Source organism: Lucilia sericata, unplaced genomic scaffold (assembly GCF_015586225.1).
Source record: "Lucilia sericata isolate MDLA Ls3-8-SP2 unplaced genomic scaffold, ASM1558622v1 Contig000652F_arrow, whole genome shotgun sequence".
Taxonomy (NCBI): Eukaryota; Metazoa; Arthropoda; class Insecta; order Diptera; family Calliphoridae; genus Lucilia; species Lucilia sericata.
Window position 1 is genome coordinate 1 of NW_023994658.1, and position 23,583 is coordinate 23,583.

The window sequence follows — 23,583 nt, forward strand, 5'->3', positions numbered from 1 at the left end:
TTTCCTAAAGAAACTTGTTTCATAACAAAATTTTCTTACGGAACCCTTCGATAACGAAAAAATTTCTTATAAAAGTCTGCATATTCGAAAAAATTTAATTTGGCATGTCCAAACTTACCCATTTTAAAAAATTTTTTTACCAAATATTAACTTTCTTTTTTGAAAACAACACACCACATTGTCTTTATTAAATTAAAAATATTTTTTGTTTTATACAAAAAGTTTTTTGCTAGAAATAAGTACAAGTAAGCAGCAGTTTTTTAAAAGGAAATTAAATTAAAGAGGGAAATAAGACAAGAAGGAAATATTAAATACAAAAGCACAACTTACACACTGAACTGAATGAACCATATAAACGGAAAAGGCTTTTACGCGAAACAGGAAACGCGATTTATAGGCAAAAAGTTGTAAAGCAAAACAACCCTAAAAGAGGTAGTAAGATAAAATAGAACATAAACTAGCAATTAAAGATACACATAAATAAGGAAAATAACAAAAGGCTAAATAACAGTAAAAGTTTAAGAGCTTTATACAGAAAGTTTAGACTGGAAACTAGAGTTCAAGCACTAGATTTGAAAAAAAAAAACTGAGTGAAAAAAAGTATTTGAAAAAAGTCGCCGTATGCTGTTTAACGTCGAGAGAATATAAAATATATTCACTTATGATAATAGGCACCCAAATGATGACCATCTGGCCCTGGACCAGGGCCATAGGGACCATAGTGCAAGGCTGGATAAGCAGCATAATGAGGTCCTGGCAAGGGACCGGGTGCTGGAGCTGGTGCGGGAGCTGGACCATAATGTGCTGGTACTGGCAGAGCAACCGGTATGTGGGCAGGAGCTTTAGGCACTGGTGGTAAGGGAGGAGCAGGAGCCGGTACTGGTACTACTGATACCGGAGCATGAGCCTTATAAGCCAATGGTTCTTTACGCACCACAGCATTAAAACCATTATGAGGATCGGCAGTATAATCAACAGTACGTTTAGTACCATCAGGATCTACCACCGAATAACTGCCTTTGACTACATCACCATGACGAGTTTCGTGTTGACTCTTTGAGTCGCCTGTATAGCCATCTTGTATATCATAACCGAAACTGTATTTAGGAGCGGGATCATAAGGTTCCGGGGCAGCTGGTTTGGGAGCTAATGAAGGCAAGTTTTTCAATTGTTTATATTTTAGTAAAACATGTTTAACTTACCAGGGGCATATGCTACAGGAGCATGAGGTGCATATGGTCCATAGTGTAATGGACCCTCGTGGGCATAATGGGGTCCATAGGGACCTATAACACCACAATTAGCCAAAGCTATGTAAACTATGAAAAAGAGTATCTGTAATTTAAGAGAAAAATACATTTCTTTATAGAAGTTTATTCGATAACAAAATGTTCTCAAAGAAATTTTTGAAAACAAAATTTTCTTTAAGAAACTTATTCGATAACAATGTTTTGTTCTTAAGAAACTTGTTTGATAAGAAAATTTTCTTATAGAAACTTTTTCGATAACAAAATTTTCTTATAGAATCTTGTCCGATGACAAAATTTACTTAAAGAAAATTGTTCTATAACACTATTTTCTTAGAGAAACTTGCTCGATAACAATATTTTCTTAAGGAAATTTATTCGATAACAATATTTTCTTAGAAAAACTTGTTCGATAACAAAATTTTCTTTAAGCCACTTCTTCGATAACAAAATTTACTTATAGAAAATTTTCGATAACAAAATTTACTTATAGAAAACTTTCGATAACAAAATTTTCTTAAAGAAACTTATTTGAACATAAAATTTTCTTATAGAAACTTGTTCGCTAACAAAACTTTTTTAAAGAAAGTTGTTCTATAACAAAATTTTCTTAAGGAAACTTGTTCGGTAACAATATTTTCTTATAGAAAATTGTTTGATAACAAAATTTTCTTAAAGAAAATTATTCGATAACAATATTTTCTTAGAGAAACTTGTTCGATAACAATATTTTCTTAGAGAAACTTGTTCGATAACAAATTTTTTTAAGAAACTTGTTCGATAACAATATTTTCTTATAGAAACTTGTTCGATAACAAGATTAACTTATTCGATAACAATATTTTCTTATAGAAACTAGTTTGATAACAAAATTTTCTTAAAGAAAATGGTTCGATAACAATATTTTCTTAGAGAAACTTATTCGATAACAATATTTTCTTATAGAAACTTGCTTTATAACAAAATTTTCGATAACAATATTTTCTTATAGAAACTAGTTTGATAACAAAATTTTCTTAAAGAAAATGGTTCGATAACAATATTTTCTTAGAGAAACTTATTTGATAACAATATTTTCTTATAGAAAATTGCTTTATAACAAAATTTTCTTAAAGAAAATTGTTCGTTAACAAAATTTTCTTAAAGGAATTTATTTGAAAATAAACTTTCTTAAAGAAACTTGTTCGATAACAAAATTTTCTTGAAGAAACTTGTTCGATAACAAAAGTTTCTTATAGAAAATTATTCGATAACAAAATTTTCTTAAAGAAACTTGTTTGATAACAATATTTCTATAGAAACTTGTTCGATAACACAATTTGTTTAAAGAAATTCTTCCGATAACAGAATTTTCTTAAGGAAACTCTTTCAAAAACTATTTTTTTAAAAAAAGTTAGAAAAAATTCTAAGAAATCCTTTTAATAACATAGTTTTTTTAAAAGAAACTTTTAAACAAAATGTTCCAAATTTTTATTTTTTATTATTTTTTTATGAAAATTGAGTAGATTGAGATGCTTCGGATATTGTTTACAAACTAGTCCTTTTAAATACGATATTGAACAGCCAGGACATGTCTAATACATTCCAAATTTGATTTCTTCGAATGTAATACTTTTTTTTGCACAATTTTCATTTAAAATGTTTCTTTTTTTAACTTAATTTCCCACAGGATGTTTTCTTTTTGCATTTTCTTTAACACACCTTTAACATTAAACATATCCCTTAATAAGCACAATCCTTTTATCTAGATCCTTTATTTAAGGGAAATATTCACACCAATTTAAATGTCGCCTTAAAACGCGACTTCCCTTTGAAATTTTCGTAAAAAGAAACTTAAACCGTTAATTGATTTGGCGAACAACGACACTTTGCGAAGCGTTAACAAATTACTGAGACAGATGCCTGAACAATTCTTAACTTTTATAGTCTAAACAACAACAAACAAGCTTAGAAATGGAAACTGATGATGATGATGGTGGAAAAAAGCAGCATTACAAAGACAGCAAATGAATTGAAGAAAAAAATGAATAAAATAAAATAAACGCTGAAAGAAGTTTAAATCACAAAAACTGTTTAAATGTCGCCAGCTTCACATGCAACCAGCACGACCGACAACAACGACCATAGCGATCCAGCAGCTCCTCAATACAAACTTCTATTAATGCAACAACAACAATGTGCCCACAAAATACTAACAAAAAAACAATAACAAACATCTTACAATATTTCGAAACATATTACAATGAGGGGCATAAAGTTTGGCTTTTATTGAATGAACAGCGAACACTTATATTTGTTGTATTGGGTATATAAAGTTTTGTTTATTAGAGGAACATTGTTAGTTTTTCTATTGAACAAATGTTTTTTTACTGGAATTTTAAGTTGTTTTTAAGGCAAAAAAAAAAAAAAATAAATAAAAAAACAATGCGCTAATTTAAAACTTCAAAAAACACTCACACACACATGCAACAAATTGGCCAAAATTAAAAAAAAAAACTTTAATAGAAATAATCACCAATTTAAGTGCAACTTAAATCTTGTCTTGTTGTCTTAAACTTTGTCTGCAATATTTCAATTGTATTGAGTGTCTGTCCAACCTGTGTCTGTTTATTTGATGTTGTGCATGTGTGTAGAAAGAAATTTTTCTTCAAACTCTTTAGGGATTTAAACATTATTTGTAAGTGAACATTTGTTTAAAATTATTTGGAAAAACACAAAAAAGCTATTAATAGCAAAAGGTTAGTTTTCCGCCAAATTTTAAAAAATGTAGGTAAAAGGGCTATTTCTTGTTTTTTTTCTTTTTAATTTAAGTTTTGGTGTGACTTCAATTTAAGTTATACAATTGTTAAAACTTGTTAAAAATTACAGACAAACTCGAAGGCAAATAGAAAATAATAGCGTTTTAAAGCGTCAATAAAATCCACTATAAAGTTTAAGAAGCTTTTCGAATGCTTCTTTACTGATAACTTTTAAAACAATCATTAATATGGAAAGCTTTACTAATTGAAAACTTTGTTTCAAAAGCTTTCAAAAAGTTTCTCTAAAAGTTTTCTCTACAGAAAACAGATCTAGTTCAGTTCTAGTTCCGTTCTAGTTCAGTTCTAGTTCAGTTCTAGTTCAGTTCTAGTTCAGTTCTAGTTCAGTTCTAGTTCAGTTTCTAGTTCAGTTCTAGTTCAATTCTAGTTCAGTTAGTTCAGTTCTAGTTCAGTTCTAGTTCAGTTCTAGTTCAGTTCTAGTTCAGTTCTAGTTCAGTTCTAGTTTCTAGTTCAGTTCTAGTTCAGTTCTAGTTCAGTTCTAGTTCAGTTCTAGTTCAGTTCTAGTTCAGTTCTAGTTCAGTTCTAATTCAGTTCTAGTTCAGTTCTAGTTCAGTTCTAGTTCAGTTCTAGTTCAGTTCTAGTTCAGTTCAGTTCTAGTTCAGTTCTAGTTCAGTTCTAGTTCAGTTCTAGTTCAGTTCTAGTTCAGTTCTAGTTCAGTTCTAGTTCAGTTCTAGTTCAGTTCTAGTTCAGTTCTAGTTCAGTTCTAGTTCAGTTCTAGTTCAGTTCTAGTTCAGTTCAGTTCTAGTTCAGTTCTAGTTCAGTTCTAGTTCAGTTCTAGTTCAGTTCTAGTTCAGTTCTAGTTCAGTTCTAGTTCAGTTCTAGTTCAGTTCTAGTTCAGTTCTAGTTCAGTTCTAGTTCAGTTCTAGTTCAGTTCTAGTTCAGTTCTAGTTCAGTTCTAGTTCAGTTCTAGTTCAGTTCTAGTTCAGTTCTAGTTCAGTTCTAGTTCAGTTCTAGTTCAGTTCTAGTTCAGTTCTAGTTCAGTTCTAGTTCAGTTCTAGTTCAGTTCTAGTTCAGTTCTAGTTCAGTTCTAATTCAGTTCTAGTTCAGTTCTAGTTCAGTTCTAGTTCAGTTCTAGTTCAGTTCTAGTTCAGTTCTAGTTCACTTCTAGTTCGGTTCTAGTCATTTTTATATCTGTTCTTATTCTGCTCTATTTCTGTTCAACATCAACATTTTCTTATATACAATTTTCAAATATAAAATTTCTTTATAGGAAATTTCTTAATCTTAAAATTTTTTTATAGAAAACTTTCGAAAATCAAAATTTTTGAACTTTTTATTTTACATAAACATTTTTCGAACATTAAAATTTTATAAGAAAATTTTCGAACATTTAAGTTTTTTACAAAAAATTGTATAGTAAAAAATTTCAACATTAAAATTTTAGATAAAACATTTTTCGAGCATTGAAATTTCTTATAGAACTTTTTCGAATAACACTATATCTTATAGAATATTTCAACATTACAAATTTCTGAGAGAAGATTGTTTAAGATAAATTTTATAACATCTCAAACATTTGACTTCCTTTGAATTTTTTCTTAATGAAAGTAGTGACTTTGCCCACATTTCGCAAAAGAAAAAACACAAAATTGGTCTTTGGGTCATAATACAAAAAAGTCAAAATGAACAAAAAAAATCAACAACTTTTTTTGCAATTTCCTAGAAAAAATTGAAACCAAAGAAAAACACCAACTTTAAACTTTCAATTGTCTTGTAATTGTCATTGATTTACATCTCTTAACCTTATGATAATACGACTGCGCGAAATAACAAGCGAAACGTATTTTGTATGTCTTCATTGTTGTCTTCAGGCTTTTCAGACTTCATCATAGTGAAGCTGAATTCCAGCTGAAATGTATTGAAAAGTTAGTTGTTTTTTTTTTTTTGTTTCTATATACAAGATCATTTCGCGATTAAAACTTATTTCTTTTTATAGATTCTGATGTGAGACATGTCAACGTTTCCATTTACTTAAGTTTTTTTTTTTCATCACATGCATTAGTTGATGGCAAATAAATTAAATTATAAAATTGAATGAAAAATATATATTTTTTTTGTTGGATTTTGCATAATAAACTTAGAGTTTAAGACATACAGACGGAGTTGAATTTGATTGTCTTTAGCCAAGAAAACTATGAATGAATAAATGTTTATGTGATCATAATGTTAAACGTTTACAATCTCAATTTTAATAGGAAAAATATTAAACGTTTTAGAGAACTAATGCTGCTGCTTGCTTGACCTTTTCTAACATGATCAAATGTAATGTAAGTGGAATTAGAATTAGAATTAAAGCGTTTAACTACAATCAAGCAGAATCTCTCTAGTTTTTTGCTTTTAAGAACAACAACACCCAAGCAGGAACTAGTTCATACTTGTGCGTCTGTGTATCTTTCAAATAACACTCAGTATGATTTCCGTATTCTGCTACTTCGCAAGCAAGTATGACAATATGATTTGCCGCTTGTCGTTCCAATTCTAATTCGATTTTCATTTAAATGTATTCATGTGTACAGACGAAAAAGCTCTATTATTCGTATTAAACATTTATTGACATGTATTGCATTTTTAATCGTAGATATGCGTCGTTTTTTGTTGTTATTTTTTCACTACTCTATGACTTTAATTCAAGTCTTTTTAAAAGAAAAAAAAAGTTTTTTTTGGGGAACTTTAAATGGATCGTTGTAATACAATTTCAATGTGTTTTGTAAGTAACCTTTTCGTTTTTATGGTCTAATAAAAATAACAGAACATTATTTAAAACACGCTTTTTTAGGTACCAACAACCTGGCTCTACCAATTGAAGTCAGCCAATGGTAATTGTATTCTCATATTCTATTGTTAACTATCTGTCATTTAGTTTTTGCTAACAATTTTAGTTTCGTAAATTTATTGCCTTAAATGTATGTTTAAGCACAGGTGCTAAATGTTAGTGATTCAGCAAAATTGTTAATTTTAAAACAGTTCACGGAACAACAATCTATGCATAGAAGTGGTTCATAAAAGGAGACCAAATTGTCAAGTGACAAGCAGAAAGAACATACATATTGAATTAAATCTTATTTTAATGCACGAATATTGTAACAATTTCGTGATGCTAAAAATAGATCAGTTAAGAAATATTTAAGATCCTGAAAGTTTTCAAATAAGATAAAATGTAGGCAAAGTAACACAACTATTTTGTTTATAAATGGTTTAGTTCCAGTTCAGTTCTAGTTCAGTTCTAATTCTTCTCTAGTTCAGTTCTAATTCAGTTCTAATTCTTCTCTAGTTCAGTTCTAGTTCAGTTCTAGTTCAGTTCTAGTTCAGTTCTAGTTCAGTTCTAGTTCAGTTCTAGTTCAGTTCTAGTTCAGTTCTAGTTCAGTTCTAGTTCAGTTCTAGTTCAGTTCTAGTTCAGTTCTAGTTCAGTTCTAGTTCAGTTCTAGTTCAGTTCTAGTTCAGTTCTAGTTCAGTTCTAGTTCAGTTCTAGTTCAGTTCTAGTTCAGTTCTAGTTCAGTTCTAGTTCAGTTCTAGTTCAGTTCTAGTTCAGTTCTAGTTCAGTTCTAGTTCAGTTCTAGTTCAGTTCTAGTTCAGTTCTAGTTCAGTTCAGTTCTAGTTCAGTTCTAGTTCAGTTCTAGTTCAGTTCTAGTTCAGTTCTAGTTCAGTTCTAGTTCAGTTCTAGTTCAGTTCTAGTTCAGTTCTAGTTCATTCTAGTTCAGTTCTAGTTCAGTTCCAGTTCAGTTCCAGTTCAGTTCTAGTTCAGTTCTAGTTCAGTTCTAGTTCAGTTCTAGTTCAGTTCTAGTTCAGTTCTAGTTCAGTTCTAGTTCAGTTCTAGTTCAGTTCTAGTTCAGTTCTAGTTCAGTTCTAGTTCAGTTCTAGTTCAGTTCTAGTTCAGTCCTAGTTCAGTTCTAGTTCAGTTCTAGTTCAGTTCTAGTTCAGTTCTAGTTCAGTTCTAGTTCAGTTCTAGTTCAGTTCTAGTTCAGTTCTAGTTCAGTTCTAGTTCAGTTCTAGTTCAGTTCTAGTTCAGTTCTAGTTCAGTTCTAGTTCAGTTCTAGTTCAGTTCTAGTTCAGTTCTAGTTCAGTTCTAGTTCAGTTCTAGTTCAGTTCTAGTTCAGTTCTAGTTCAGTTCTAGTTCAGTTCTAGTTCAGTTCTAGTTCAGTTCTAGTTCAGTTCTAGTTCAGTTCTAGTTCAGTTCTAGTTCAGTTCTAGTTCAGTTCTAGTTCAGTTCTAGTTCAGTTCTAGTTCAGTTCAGTTCTAGTTCAGTTCTAGTTCAGTTCTAGTTCAGTTCTAGTTCAGTTCTAGTTCAGTTCTAGTTCAGTTCTAGTTCAGTTCTAGTTCAGTTCTAGTTCAGTTCTAGTTCAGTTCTAGTTCAGTTCTAGTTCAGTTCTAGTTCAGTTCTAGTTCTAGTTCAGTTCTAGTTCAGTTCTAGTTCAGTTCTAGTTCAGTTCTAGTTCAGTTCTAGTTCAGTTCAGTTCCAGTTCAGTTCTAGTTCAGTTCTAGTTCAGTTCTAGTTCAGTTCTAGTTCAGTTCTAGTTCAGTTCTAATTCAGTTCTAATTCTTCTCTAGTTCAGTTCTAGTTCAGTTCTAGTTCAGTTCTAATTCAGTTCTAATTCTTCTCTAGTTCAGTTCTAGTTCAGTTCTAGTTCAGTTCTAGTTCAGTTCTAGTTCAGTTCTAGTTCAGTTCTAGTTCAGTTCTAGTTCAGTTCTAGTTCAGTTCTCGTTCAGTTCTAGTTCAGTTCTAGTTCAGTTCTAGTTCAGTTCTAGTTCAGTTCTAGTTCAGTTCTAGTTCAGTTCTAGTTCAGTTCTAGTTCAGTTCTAGTTCAGTTCTAGTTCAGTTCTAATTCAGTTCTAGTTCAGTTCTAGTTCAGTTCTAGTTCAGTTCTAGTTCAGTTCTAGTTCAGTTCTAGTTCAGTTCTAGTTCAGTTCTAGTTCAGTTCTAGTTCAGTTCTAGTTCAGTTCTAGTTCAGTTCTAGTTCAGTTCTAGTTCAGTTCTAGTTCAGTTCTAGTTCAGTTCTAGTTCAGTTCTAGTTCAGTTCTAGTTCAGTTCTAGTTCAGTTCTAGTTCAGTTCTAGTTCAGTTCTAGTTCAGTTCTAGTTCAGTTCTAGTTCAGTTCTAGTTCAGTTCTAGTTCAGTTCTAGTTCAGTTCTAGTTCAGTTCTAGTTCAGTTCTAGTTCAGTTCTAGTTCATTCTAGTTCTAGTCCAGTTCTAGTTCAGTTCTAGTTCAGTTTAGTTCAGTTCTAGTTCAGTTCTAGTTCAGTTCTAGTTCAGTTCTAGTTCAGTTCTAGTTCAGTTCTAGTTCAGTTCTAGTTCAGTTCTAGTTCAGTTCTAGTTCAGTTCTAGTTCAGTTCTAGTTCAGTTCTAGTTCAGTTCTAGTTCAGTTCTAGTTCAGTTCTAGTTCAGTTCTAGTTCAGTTCTAGTTCAGTTCTAGTTCAGTTCTAGTTCAGTTCTAGTTCAGTTCTAGTTCAGTTCTAGTTCAGTTCTAGTTCAGTTCTAGTTCAGTTCTAGTTCAGTTCTAGTTCAGTTCTAGTTCAGTTCTAGTTCAGTTCTAGTTCTTCTAGTTCAGTTCTAGTTCAGTTCTAGTTCAGTTCTAGTTCAGTTCTAGTTCAGTTCTAGTTCAGTTCTAGTTCAGTTCTAGTTCAGTTCTAGTTCAGTTCTAGTTCAGTTCTAGTTCAGTTCTAGTTCAGTTCTAGTTCAGTTCTAGTTCAGTTCTAGTTCAGTTCTAGTTCAGTTCTAGTTCAGTTCTAGTTCAGTTCTAGTTCAGTTCTAGTTCAGTTCTAGTGCAGTTCTAGTTCAGTTCTAGTTCAGTTCTAGTTCAGTTCTAGTTCAGTTCTAGTTCAGTTCTAGTTCAGTTCTAGTTCAGTTCTAGTTCAGTTCTAGTTCAGTTCAAGTTCAGTTCTAGTTCAGTTCTAGTTAAGTTCTAGTTCAGTTCTAGTTCTTCTAGTTCAGTTTAGTTCAGTTCTAGTTCAGTTCTAGTTCAGTTCTAGTTCAGTTCTAGTTCAGTTCTAGTTCAGTTCTAGTTCAGTTCTAGTTCAGTTCTAGTTCAGTTCTAGTTCAGTTCTAGTTCAGTTCTAGTTCAGTTCTAGTTCAGTTCTAGTTCAGTTCTAGTTCAGTTTTAGTTCAGTTCTAGTTCAGTTCTCTTTCAGTTCTAGTTCTGTTCTAGTAGATTAATTTTAAACTCGGAAGTTATTAATGGAAATATCACAGGAAAATTTTTGGAATATATAATAGAATTTTTTTCTTAGGGGCCGAAATTCCCGATTTTATTACAAATACATATTCCATTTTTTGGGGAATTTTAGTTTAAATTAGTTGTTAATATATTTCTTTGGTAAAATGTTCAAAAATCACATGGAAAACAAGGAACTATTTTGAAAAAAAAAACTACTTATGTAACTCCAAATGCAAAATTACCCTAAAACCTTAAAAATAATACTTAAACATATAAAAATTCGATAATTATTTCAATACAAAAACAAAGATATTAAAAATAGGAAGCACTATCTGGATGTAGATTTGTAGAGGTGGAGGGAGCCAGAGTATCCACCGATTGGGAGCGTCTTTCCATAAAGCTAAACATAAACCAACGTTCATTTTTGCCAAAATTCTCGCCATCCTCCAGGGAGGTGGGTAAAGTGCTGAAAAAGGGAATTTTGAAATTGTATCATTCTCTTTGAAATTTTTTATAAGAACCTACCGACTTAAGGTTTCGGGCAGCAGCAGACATAAACCACCACCTAAAAGAGAAATTAAACCCAAAATAATTTCGGGTAAAGGTGAAAAATATTGGCGCGTATGAAGAATGTAGGAACTGAAAAATAAAAGCATAACCCATGACATGCACAGCAGCACACCCTGGCCACGCACACAGGTGGGTATTAATTCGGTGGCGTACTGGGCGCCAGAATTATAGGCCACCGTAACACCAAAACGACCTATAACCGAGAGAGCCACCACCACAGCAACGCCTACAGGGGGGAGGATATTTTACAATTATTTAAATTAAATATTTATTTATTTAAATTTACTTTGATCCGTTGAACTTTCCACATTTGTAAAGAGTATAATTCCGGTGCATGATATAAATATGCCACTCAGTAGCAAAGACATTGATGCCATGGCTTTGCGACCGATACGATCTTGCAAAGCAATTAGAAGCAAACAAGCTGGCAATATGCTAGTGGCACTCAAAGTAAACATGACAAATGGGGAAATGCCAAGACCTTGTACGTTACGTGAAACTGCATCGTAGCACAAAGTAATTACCATTCTATGCAGTCAGACCAAGGAGGAACAATATGCAACCAAATCCAACCAAAAAAGCCGAAAGAACAAATGAACAAAATGCCACATTAATTGAACATTAATAACAAACTCATTAGTGTCTGTTACAGCCACAGACACAGTACAACTTACGATTTAAAAAACAATATCAATGTATTGCGCCTTAGACGTGGTGTGGCAAAGAGTCCCCATAAATTGGGCGCAACTTTTGTATGCAACTGGTTGCGTTTACATTCTTCAATGAATTCAATATAACTTGATTCATCCACAACTTTGCCATTTATTTTGGCCACTCTTTTCAAACACTACTTACCGCTTGTCATATTTCTGTTTCGATATCAGCCATTGAACACTTTCGGGCACCACAAAATAGAAGAGGGGCACTGTGATTAGAGGTATTGAGGTGGCCATTAGAAAACCCCGCCAACTTTGCATTAACACTGCTATCCAGGGTGCCGCCATAGAGCCCAGGCAATAAAAGAAACCTATACAGATACTAAGGCCTACAGTGCGCAATGAGGGTCTCAGATATTCCATAACTAAAAAGTAAAACTTTATAATCAGTTGTCTAGACTCCTAATTTTCAAATTCCATACAACTTACCCAATATATACATCATTACAAAATTACTATCGGTGGCCAAGCCCGATAAAAACCGACATAGCGAAAATGTTACCAACTCGGTACGAATATAGTCAAAATATTACCCATCATGGCCACCATATTAGCCACTATTAGAATGGGTTAAACGTCCTTCAAGAAAAATATTAATGACATTTTTTGTATTAATTTTAACTTGCACTCACCCACTATATCGGCCAAGATACCAATACCAAAGAACCCACTACCGACCCCACAAAGAACATACTTTGAACCAATGTTAATTTCCAGGCATTATCACAGATCCAATCCAATTCACTGGTAAAACTTTCATAACCCATATACAATTCATAATTGTAGCTGGAACAGGAGTTTGTATTGGCATTTTCTATGGGTAAACATGAAGATGTTAGGGGAGCTTGGATGGGTAAAAGTCTCATTTTCTAAGGTATCGGTTAGCACACCTAATTAAGGCAAATAGAGAAGTAGGATAATGGAATAAATATATTAAGAGCAGATGGAGAGATAAACTAGATGCAATTTTGTTAAAAGTTTCTTGAAATGTTCATTCTATCAAAATTTTTCTTTAAAAGTTTTTTCGCTATAGAAGCCAATTTCCTAAAATTGTCTTTCAATAGAAAATTTCTCATTTTAGTTAGTTAGTTAGTAGTTAGTTAGTAGTAGTTAGTTAGTAGTAGTTAGTAGTTAGTAGTTAGTTAGTTAGTAGTTAGTTAGTAGTTAGTTAGTTAGTTAGTTAGTTAGTAGTTAGTTAGTTAGTAGTTAGTTAGTTAGTTAGTTAGTTAGTGTAGTTAGTGTTAGTTAGTTAGTTAGTTAGTTAGTTAGTAGTTAGTTAGTAGTTAGTTAGTTAGTTAGTTAGTTAGTTAGTAGTTAGTTAGTTAGTTAGTTAGTTAGTTAGTAGTTAGTTAGTTAGTTAGTTAGTTAGTTAGTTAGTAGTTAGTTAGTTAGTTAGTTAGTTAGTTAGTTAGGAGTTAGTTAGTTAGTTAGTTAGTGGTAGTAGTTAGTTAGTTAGTTAGTTAGTAGTTAGTAGTTAGTTAGTTAGTTAGTTAGTTAGTTAGTAGTTAGTTAGTTAGTTAGTTAGTTAGTTAGTAGTTAGTTAGTTAGTTAGTTAGTTAGTTAGTTAGTTAGTAGTTAGTTAGTTAGTTAGTTAGTTAGTTAGTTAGTTAGTTAGTTAGTTAGTTAGTTAGTTAGTTAGTTAGTTAGTTAGTTAGTTAGTTAGTTAGTTCGTTAGTTAGTAGTTAGTTAGTTAGTTAGTTAGTTAGTTAGTTAGTTAGTTAGTTAGTTAGTTAGTTAGTAGTTAGTTAGTTAGTTAGTAGTTAGTAGTTAGTTAGTTAGTTAGTAGTTAGTTAGTTAGTAGTTAGTTAGTTAGTTAGTTAGGTAGTTAGTTAGTAGTTAGTTAGTTAGTTAGTAGTTAGTTAGTTAGTTAGTTAGTTAGTTAGTTAGTTAGTTAGTTAGTTAGTTAGTTAGTTAGTTAGTTAGTTAGTTAGTTAGTTAGTTAGTTAGTAGTTAGTAGTTAGTTAGTTAGTTAGTTAGTTAGTTAGTTAGTTAGTTAGTTAGTTAGTTAGTTAGTTAGTTAGTTAGTTAGTTAGTTAGTTAGTTAGTTAGTAGTTAGTTAGTTAGTTAGTTAGTTAGTTAGTTAGTTAGTTAGTTAGTTAGTTAGTTAGTTAGTTAGTTAGTTAGTAGTTTAGTTAGTTAGTTAGTTAGTTAGTTAGTTAGTTAGTTAGTTAGTTAGTTAGTTAGTAGTTAGTTAGTTAGTTAGTTAGTAGTTAGTTAGTAGTTAGTTAGTTAGTTAGTTAGTTAGTTAGTTAGTTAGTTAGTTAGTTAGTTAGTTAGTTAGTTAGTTAGTTAGTTAGTTAGTTAGTTAGTTAGTTAGTTAGTTAGTTAGTTAGTTAGTTAGTTAGTTAGTTAGTTAGTTAGTTAGTTAGTTAGTTAGTTAGTAGTTAGTTAGTTAGTAGTTAGTTAGTTAGTTAGTTAGTTAGTTAGTAGTTAGTTAGTTAGTTAGTTAGTAGTTAGTTAGTAGTTAGTTAGTTAGTTAGTTAGTTAGTTAGTAGTTAGTAGTTAGTTAGTAGTTAGTTAGTTAGTTAGTTAGTTAGTTAGTTAGTTAGTTAGTTAGTTAGTTAGTTAGTTAGTTAGTTAGTTAGTTAGTTAGTTAGTTAGTTAGTTAGTTAGTTAGTTAGTTAGTTAGTTAGTTAGTTAGTTAGTTAGTTAGTAGTTAGTTAGTTAGTTAGTTAGTTAGTTAGTTAGTTAGTAGTTAGTAGTTAGTTAGTTAGTTAGTTAGTTAGTTAGTTAGTTAGTTAGTTAGTTAGTTAGTTGTTAGTAGTTAGTTAGTTAGTTAGTTAGTTAGTTAGTTAGTTAGTTAGTTAGTTAGTTAGTTAGTTAGTTAGTTAGTTAGTTAGTTAGTTAGTTAGTTAGTTAGTTAGTTAGTTAGTTAGTTAGTTAGTTAGTTAGTTAGTAGTTAGTTAGTTAGTTAGTTAGTTAGTTAGTTAGTTAGTTAGTTAGTAGTTAGTTAGTTAGTTAGTTAGTTAGTTAGTTAGTTAGTTAGTTAGTTAGTTAGTTAGTTAGTTAGTTAGTTAGTTAGTTAGTTAGTTAGTAGTAGTAGTTAGTAGTTAGTTAGTAGTTAGTTAGTAGTTAGTTAGTTAGTTAGTTAGTTAGTTAGTTAGTTAGTTAGTTAGTTAGTTAGTTAGTTAGTTAGTTAGTTAGTAGTTCGTTAGTTAGTTAGTTAGTTGTAGTTAGTAGTTAGTTAGTTAGTGTTAGTTAGTTAGTTAGTAGTTAGTAGTTAGTTAGTTAGTCATTCCATCTCCCCTTTATACTCACCAATATTTCGGTTGTTAAAACTGATGATTGTCTGTGAGTAATAATGCATCGAAGAGAGCAAATTAATGACACAAAATAACAACAACATCAAGGCCTGCAACGATGACAATCGCCACATTTTTCTAAAATCTTATCAATTTCTAACATATTGCGGTGATTTTGTTTAGTTGTTTTTGCTGTTGTTGTGGATTTTTTTTTCTAATTTTGCCGGTATTTATTATTTGCTTAATGTTATTGTTGCCGTAGCTATTCCGTTTAAAAGTAAAGTTTTGTTGTTGTTCTATCATTTAGATATGTTGTCGTCACATCTAATTAAAACGTCACTTTTAAACAAAAAAAATGTAAACAAAAGCAAAAATTATGAATTTTAGAAAAAATAATAATAGAAAAAAAAACATCTGTTGAATAGAGTTAGTAAATTATTTTGTTGCTTTTGTTGTTGTCGTACTTTAGTAAACAGTTTTTTGATTTATTTTGATTATAGATATGAATCGCTTTTTGTGTTTTTCTTTTGTATGAATTTGTTTTTTGATTTTGTATTTGCTTGGGTCACAATGATGTGGTTAAATAGATGATGCAAAGCATGAACATGAACTTTGTCAAGGGGTATAATTTGTTTGTATTTAATATATAATTTATTTTTGCAACAAATTAAATTAGTGTAGGCGTGAGTAGAAAAATTAATAACAATAAGATTTATTAAAGTAAATACAGACAAACAGACAGAATGTTAGACACCGGGAAGAGAAGAGAATAAATAAGAAAATAATTCTCGAAATGCTGAAATTAATGAAAACATTCTGTAAAATTTCGAAAATAATTAAAATCTGTAAAAATCATATCAGTTTGTCATCAAATTTTACTATGTACTTATATATAACTGAAGAACTACTTATATGACTAGATGTAGTATAGTTTATAGTCTAGTCTATAGTATCCTCAATAGTAGAGTCTGCAGTCTAGTCTATAGTCTAGTTTATGGTCTAGTCTTTAGTCTATAGACTAGACTATAGATCTATCAAAATCATATCATAAAAGTTTACCATATATAACTCAAGAACTGCATAACTACATATAGTGTAACCTATAGTCATGTCTATAGTCTAGTTTTATTGACTAGACCACACTCTGTAAACTAGTCTATGACCGCAAAATAGACTAATGTCTGGACTATAGACTAGTCAATAGTCAAGTCTTTATTCGAGACTATACTTTAGTCTATAGTCTAGTCTATAGTCGAGTCTATAGTCTAGTCTATACTCTAGTCTATAGTCTAATCTATAGTCTAGTCTATAGTCTAGACTATAGTCTATAGACTATTCAATAGTTGAGTCATTAGTCTAGTCTATAGTCGAGTCTATACTCTAGTCAATACTCAGTCTATAGTCTTGCCTATAGACTAGTCAATAGTCGAGGCCTTTAGTTCTAGTTATATGACTAAGGTCAATAGTCTAGTCTATAGTTCTAGTCTATAGTGTAGTCTATAGTCTAGTCTATAGTGTAGTCTCTTATCTAGTCTATAAGTGTAGTCTAGAGTCTAGGTCTAGTCTATAGTCTATTCTAGTTCTATAGCTCGCCTATAGTGTAGTCTATAGTCTAGTCTATAGTGTAGTCTATTATCCTAGTCTATAGTGTAGTCTATTAGTCTTTAGTCTGTCTAGTCTATATTCTCGTCTATAGTATCGTCTATTAGTCTAGTCTATAGGTCTAGTCTATAGTCTAGTCTATAGTCTAGTCTATAGTAGTCTATGTCTAGTCTATAGTCTAGTCTATAGTCTCGTCTATAGTCTAGTCTAGCTCGTCTAAGTCTAGTCTATCGTCTGTTATCTAGTCTGTCTCATAGTTATTAGTCTATAGTCTAGTCTATAGTCTAGTCTATAGTCTAGTCTATAGTTCTAGTTCTATAGTCTAGTCTATAGTCTATAGTCTAGTCTATAGTCTAGTCTATAGTCTAGTCTATAGTCTAGTCTATAGTCTAGTCTATAGTCTAGTCTATAGTCTAGTCTATAGTCTAGTCTATAGTCTAGTCTATAGTCTAGTCTATAGTCTAGTCTATAGTCTAGTCTATAGTCTAGTCTATAGTCTAGTCTAGTCTAGTCTATAGTCTAGTCTATAGTCTATCTATAGTCTAGTCTATAGTCTAGTCTATAGTCTAGTCTATAGTCTAATCTATAGTCTAGTCTATAGTCTAGTCTATAGTCTAGTCTAGTCTAGTCTATAGTCTAGTCTATAGTCTAGTCTATAGTCTAGTCTATAGTCTAGTCTATAGTCTAGTCTATAGTCTAGTCTATAGTCTAGTCTATAGTCTAGTCTATAGTCTAGTCTATAGTCTAGTCTAGTCTAGTCTATAGTCTAGACTATAGTCTAGTCTATAGTCTAGTCTATAGTCTAGTCTATAGTCTAGTCTATAGTCTAGTCTATAGTCGAGTCTATAGTCTAGTCTATAGTCTAGTCTATAGTCTAGTCTATAGTCTAGTCTATAGTCTAGTCTATAGTCTAGTCTATAGTCTAGTCTATAGTCTAGTCTATAGTCTAGTCTATAGTCTAGTCTATAGTCTAGTCTATAGTCTAGTCTATAGTCTAGTCTATAGTCTAGTCTATAGTCTAGTCTATAGTCTGGTCTATAGTCTAGTCTATAGTCTAGTCTATAGTCTAGTCTATAGTCTAGTCTAGTCTATAGTCTAGTCTATACACTAGTCTATAGTCTATTCTATAGTCTAGTCTATACTCTAGTCTATAGTCTGGGTATCATATGAACGCTCCTACGTAGGGCCATTGAATGATATGTCAATCATGATCATACATTTTCGTTGTTTCCGAATAATGGTGTTTTTGCACCTCAAATTAAGCTAAAAATGGCGATTTTAGATTAAATTTAGATTTTTTGCACGCTTTGTATAAAAAGGTGCCGAAAAATTTAAATTTTTTTTTAATTATTGCATGTTTTAGGAACATTAGCGACAAATACATCAATATATTGTATAAATTTTTGATATTAAAATATTGACAAAAAAATAACGGTCTAAAACACGAATATAATAATAATGTGCAAAAAATATTAAACCGGGAAAATAAGGGTTTGCTGCGGAGTTTTATATACTGGATTCAATGTCATGGAAAGGCACCAAATAGTGGCGGTCAAAGGTCACAAAAATCTGTTTTTACGAATATCTCGCTTATTATGTGACGTTCGCGATTATATTTTTTCGTAATGTTTACGAAAATTTCGTATATAATACGAAATATTATTTAATATAACCCTTGCGAAATGACCAAGCATTTTCTTCAACAAGACATGGATTATTTTTAGTGTAGTCTATAATGTAGTGTAGTTGTATATAAGGGAATTTCTGGAATTATTCGCGAATATTTTCTAAGTTGAGCAAATATTGGAAATTTTTTCTAGAATTCTTTAGTAAAAATTTTAGTTTAATAAGGACTAAGAATTTTTTTATAAAATGAATGATTTAACAAACTGCGTGCGTAAGTATAAATCCGATTACAATTTAATTCTTTCGTCATCATAAAAAATACAACATGTGAGCGAAATTCAACACTTAAATAAACACTTTACTTAATAACTTAATAATAAACATAAAACTGCATATACGTGATAAATTTTCAAAAAAAAAATTTAATCTTTAACAAATAATTTAAATTATTTACACATTTTTCACTCGTTACTCACAAAAATTTGACACAATTTTATTTAGCATAATATGCTTTACTTGTCTATTAAATAAATTTACATATATTTTTAGACAAAAAGAAAAGAACCAAAAAGATAAGATTTTAGGTAAACAAAATTAAATCTTTAGGTAAATTTTACTAAATAAATTTAAATTTTTTTAGGCAATAATTTATTTTTTTTTTATATTAAAAATTTTAAGTTCATTATCACACTTTTTTTGGGTGAATTTATTATATTTTTTTATATTTTTATAAAATTTATTTTAAAAACGCATCTGCCGCTTTTGGTCGACAACAAACTGCATTCGAAAAATTTTCTTAAGACAATGACCGTCCGTTGACTGTGTTTTTTCTTCTTTTCAAAGACAATTCTTTTTTATTTTGTTTTTAAATGCGCAAGAAATGGGATGAATGTCTTTTTATTAAATTGAAAATTTTGCAAAAAAAAAAAAAAATGTGCAATTATTTGTTGAAATTAAATAGAAAATTGAAAAAAAACTGGCGACTAAAGACAAATACAAAAATTAAATGTTTATTTATTTACAATGCAAAAGAAACATATTTTTTAACAAAAATAATTCAAGAAGAAGAACAAATGTTTTTATACCCTCCACCACCATCAGTGGTAATAGAGGGTATATATAAGTTTGTCATTCCGTATGTAACACCTAGAAATATTCATCTGAGACCCAACAAAGTATATATATTCTTGATCCTTATGAAATTCTGAGTCGATTTAGCTATGTCCGTCTGTCCGTCTGTCTGTCTGTCTGCCTAGAACACGCTCACGTTAAAACTAAGCAAAAGAAATAAACCAAATTTACCAAAAAGCAGTTTGGTATTGAAAATCAGCAAAATCGGTTCACAACGTTAAAAGTTATGAGTAAAAATTTCAGACTACCACGAAAAAAATGACGTTTTTTTCGTAATTATTTTGAAATTTTCTCAGAAACTACCAAAAATATTGCGATGAATTTTGTCACACTTTATTTTTTCAGGGCAGTGATCAATTCTGTTCAAAATCTTTACAATCGATCCAATATTTCCCATAGCCCCCATACAAAGGTATATATTCCCGGAAATTAGTTTATCGTTAATAACTCCTTCAAATATATCGGTATCAATACCAAATTTTGTACATACGAATATAATACGAACAGAAATCATACTGTCAACGTAGATCTCAGTCGGTCCACAATTGGTCATAGCTCCCATATAAGGTATAGTTCCGAAAACCACCTAAACGCATATATTTCATAGAATTCTAAAGCTATTGGGATAAAAGTCGGCACAAATATGTTTGTGTACGTACAAATCATTTACAAAAATTTTACGGATCGGTCCATTATTGGTCATAACTCCCATATAAGGCCCACATACGAAAATCACTTAAAAGCACATACTTCATTATATAAAGCTATCTTGATAAAATTCGACACAAACATGTTTTGTCCAAATATGAATCACTTTGCGAAATTTTTCCCGAATAGGCCCATAATTGGTCATAGTTCCCATATAAGGTCCACTTCCGAAAATCACTTACTCGCATATATTTCATTAAATTCTAAAGCTATAGGGGTGAAATTCGACTTGAATAAGTTTTGTGTACATATAAATCATTCTACCACTTTTCTCTCGGATCGGTCCATTATTGCTCATAGCTCTAATATAAGGTCCACTTCTGAGAATCACTTAAACGTACATATTTCATTGTCAAATAAAGTTATCTTGAGAAAATTCGACACTAATATGTTTTGTCTTTACATAAATCACTCTACGAAATTTTTTCCGGATAGGCATAAAAAGTTCTACCAAATTTTTTCTGGATCGGTCCATATTTGGTAATAGCTCCTATATAAGGTCCACTTCAAAAAATCCCTTAAACGCACATATTTCAATATCAAATAAAGATATCTTGATAAAATATGTTTTGTGTACATATGAATCAGTCTGCGAAACCTTTCCAGATAGGCCCTTAATTGCTCATAGCTCCTATATAAAGTCCACTTGCCATAATCACCTAAACGCACATATTGCATTGATTAATAAAGCTATTGGAGTAATATTAAACTTGATCTTTTTCTGCATATAAATTATTATACGAAATTGTTTCCTGATCGGTGCATAATTGGTCACAACTCCAATATAAGGACCATTTCTGAAAATTACTTAAACGTACATTTTATACATAGGTATAAAATTTGACATAAATGTGTATTTTGTATATTAAACGGAATTTTTTTCGGACCGGTCCATAAGTTGTCTTAGCTCTTATATAAGGTTAACTTCTGAAAATCTAACTTGTTCAAGGTTGAGATTATACAAAAGACGTTATTGAGATTGACTTAAGATTTCCCTAATATCTATTTGGCGGAATTTTTTAAATCAATTTTTCTTTCAATTATAATTTTAATCCATTCCAATTATCACAATATTCACTTCCAATTTATAAGATTTATTTTTATATATTTTTTTTTAAATTATTTTCACTTTTCTAAGAAATGTTTTTCACTGCCTTCAGGTTTAAACTTAAACTAAGTATTTTTTGAAAATTGTTGTTGTATTTTGTTATTAGAAAATGATCTAAACAATAAAAATTTATAAATTAGTAGTTTAAGATTTTTTTTGTATTTTTTTTTTAATACCAAAAAACCAATAAATATTTGAAAACAGTTGCACGCGATTTTATTATAGTTTTTATTGTTTCCATTGTAATGCAATTATAATTTGTGGTCTGTGCCTATAGGGGGAAGTTAAAATAGAAATAACTGTCATATTTAGTTAGTAAAGAGATGCAATACAGACTTTTTAAAAATTCACTATATTTTCCTTAAACATTTCTAAGTTAATTAAGCGATATTTCCCTAAATAGTTTAGTTATAGGTATTTTTCTCCAAATAGAGCATAAGCCTTAAAACTAGAGAAATTTTCTTTACTAAAAAGTTTAGTGTACGGTGCACTTGCAATTCGTTGTATAAAAGTCACAACTTTTTAACTTAATTTGTATTTATATATTTTTGAGCACACATTCTAAATTAGAAGAATATACGATTTTCTATCTACATATAACTAATAATATATATTGATTTTAATATTACACGATTTTAAATTTACGCTTTAAACAAAAGACCTAGACAATGAAACGCCAAAAATTGTGACTAAACATATAGATGAGTCCAATTAAGAAAACAAAAAAAAAATGTATCAAATGTTTTATACTTGAAACTGTCTCACCGCGCGGATTGAAAACATAACAAAAATTTACGATCATTTTCATATTCGAAATACTGAGAATCAATGATCAATTTCGTTTTCTCATTGGAAACTATTTCAATTTCAAAAATCGAAAAATAAAGAAAACGTTCCATTGACAAGCTAATGATCAAAAGTGGATTTTTACAGGAAAACTCTAAAATAAATATTCAAGAGTGACCCCTTCCTTTTTCCCACAAAAATGTATTTAAATTAAAAACTAAAATCTAGTTCAGTTCTAGTTCAGTTCTAGTTCAGTTCTAGTTCAGTTCTAGTTCAGTTCTAGTTCAGTTCTAGTTCAGTTCTAGTTCAGTTCTAGTTCAGTTCTAGTTCAGTTCTAGTTCAGTTCTAGTTCAGTTCTAGTTCAGTTCTAGTTCAGTTCTAGTTCAGTTCTAGTTCAGTTCTAGTTCAGTTCTAGTTCAGTTCTAGTTCAGTTCTAGTTCAGTTCTAGTTCAGTTCTAGTTCAGTTCTAGTTCAGTTCTAGTTCAGTTCTAGTTCAGTTCTAGTTCAGTTCTAGTTCAGTTCTAGTTCAGTTCTAGTTCAGTTCTAGTTCAATTCTTGTCCAGCTCTAGTTCAGTTCTAGTTCAATTCTTGTCCAGCTCTAGTTCAGTTCTAGTTCAGTTCTAGTTCAGTTCTAGTTCAGTTCTAGTTCAGTTCTAGTTCAGTTCTAGTTCAGTTCTAGTTCAGTTCTAGTTCAGTTCTAGTTCAGTTCTAGTTCAGTTCTAGTTCAGTTCTAGTTCAGTTCTAGTTCAGTTCTAGTTCAGTTCTAGTTCAGTTCTAGTTCAGTTCTAGTTCAGTTCTAGTTCTAGTTCAGTTCTAGTTCAGTAGTTCTAGTTCAGTTCTAGTTCAGTTCTAGTTCAGTTCTAGTTCAGTTCTAGTTCAGTTCTAGTTCAGTTCTAGTTCAGTTCTAGTTCAGTTCTAGTTCAGTTCTAGTTCAGTTCTAGTTCAGTTCTAGTTCAGTTCTAGTTCAGTTCTAGTTCAGTTCTAGTTCAGTTCTAGTTCAGTTCTAGTTCAGTTCTAGTTCAGTTCTAGTTCAGTTCTAGTTCAGTTCTAGTAGTTCTAGTCGTCTAGTTCAGTTCTAGTTCAGTTCTAGTTCAGTTCTAGTTCAGTTCTAGTTCAGTTCTAGTTCAGTTCTAGTTCAGTTCTAGTTCAGTTCTAGTTCAGTTCTAGTTCAGTTCTAGTTCAGTTCTAGTTCAGTTCTAGTTCAGTTCTAGTTCAGTTCTAGTTCAGTTCTAGTTCAGTTCTAGTTCAGTTCTAGTTCAGTTCTAGTTCAGTTCTAGTTCAGTTCTAGTTCAGTTCTAGTTCAGTTCTAGTTCAGTTCTAGTTCAGTTCTAGTTCAGTTCTAGTTCAGTTCTAGTTCAGTTCTAGTTCAGTTCTAGTTCAGTTCTAGTTCAGTTCTAGTTCAGTTCTAGTTCAGTTCTAGTTCAGTTCTAGTTCAGTTCTAGTTCAGTTCTAGTTCAGTTCTAGTTCAGTTCTAGTTCAGTTCTAGTTCAGTTCTAGTTCAGTTCTAGTTCAGTCTAGGTCAGTTCTAGTTCAGTTCTAGTTCAGTTCTAGTTCAGTTCTAGTTCAGTTCTAGTTCAGTTCTAGTTCAGTTCTAGTTCAGTTCTAGTTCAGTTCTAGTTCAGTTCTAGTTCAGTTCTAGTTCAGTTCTAGTTCAGTTCTAGTTCAGTTCTAGTTCAGTTCTAGTTCAGTTCTAGTTCAGTTCTAGTTCAGTTCTAGTTCAGTTCTAGTTCAGTTCTAGTTCAGTTCTAGTTCAGTTCTAGTTCAGTTCTAGTCAGTTCTAGTTCAGTTCTAGTTCAGTTCTAGTTCAGTTCTAGTTCAGTTCTAGTTCAGTTCTAGTTCAGTTCTAGTTCAGTTCTAGTTCAGTTCTAGTTCAGTTCTAGTTC

The 23,583-nt window shown here is 30.9% G+C and overlaps 2 protein-coding genes across 2 annotated transcripts in view; both read right to left on the reverse strand.

The window, feature by feature from the left end:
• Positions 1–208: 208 nt before the first annotated feature.
• LOC119607062 (larval cuticle protein A3A) overlaps positions 209–23,583 on the reverse strand; it is a 52,024-nt gene continuing 28,649 nt past the window's right edge. Inside the window, exons 2-3 of the mRNA XM_037960799.1 lie at positions 1,203–1,335; positions 209–1,146 (exon numbers count right to left, since the gene is read on the reverse strand). Coding sequence (XP_037816727.1) covers positions 656–1,146; positions 1,203–1,335 — 624 coding nt within the window. The 3' untranslated portion in view covers positions 209–655. The remainder of the gene's footprint in view (positions 1,147–1,202; positions 1,336–23,583) is intronic.
• Positions 10,368–15,009, reverse strand: LOC119607063 (organic cation transporter-like protein). Its single transcript, XM_037960800.1, is given in 13 exon segments — positions 10,368–10,677; positions 10,737–10,859; positions 10,861–10,891; positions 10,894–11,007; positions 11,068–11,309; positions 11,456–11,643; positions 11,645–11,862; positions 11,927–12,010; positions 12,013–12,156; positions 12,159–12,387; positions 14,752–14,769; positions 14,772–14,854; positions 14,857–15,009. Coding segments are annotated over 13 exon segments (1,674 nt in total). The 5' UTR covers positions 14,903–15,009; the 3' UTR covers positions 10,368–10,523.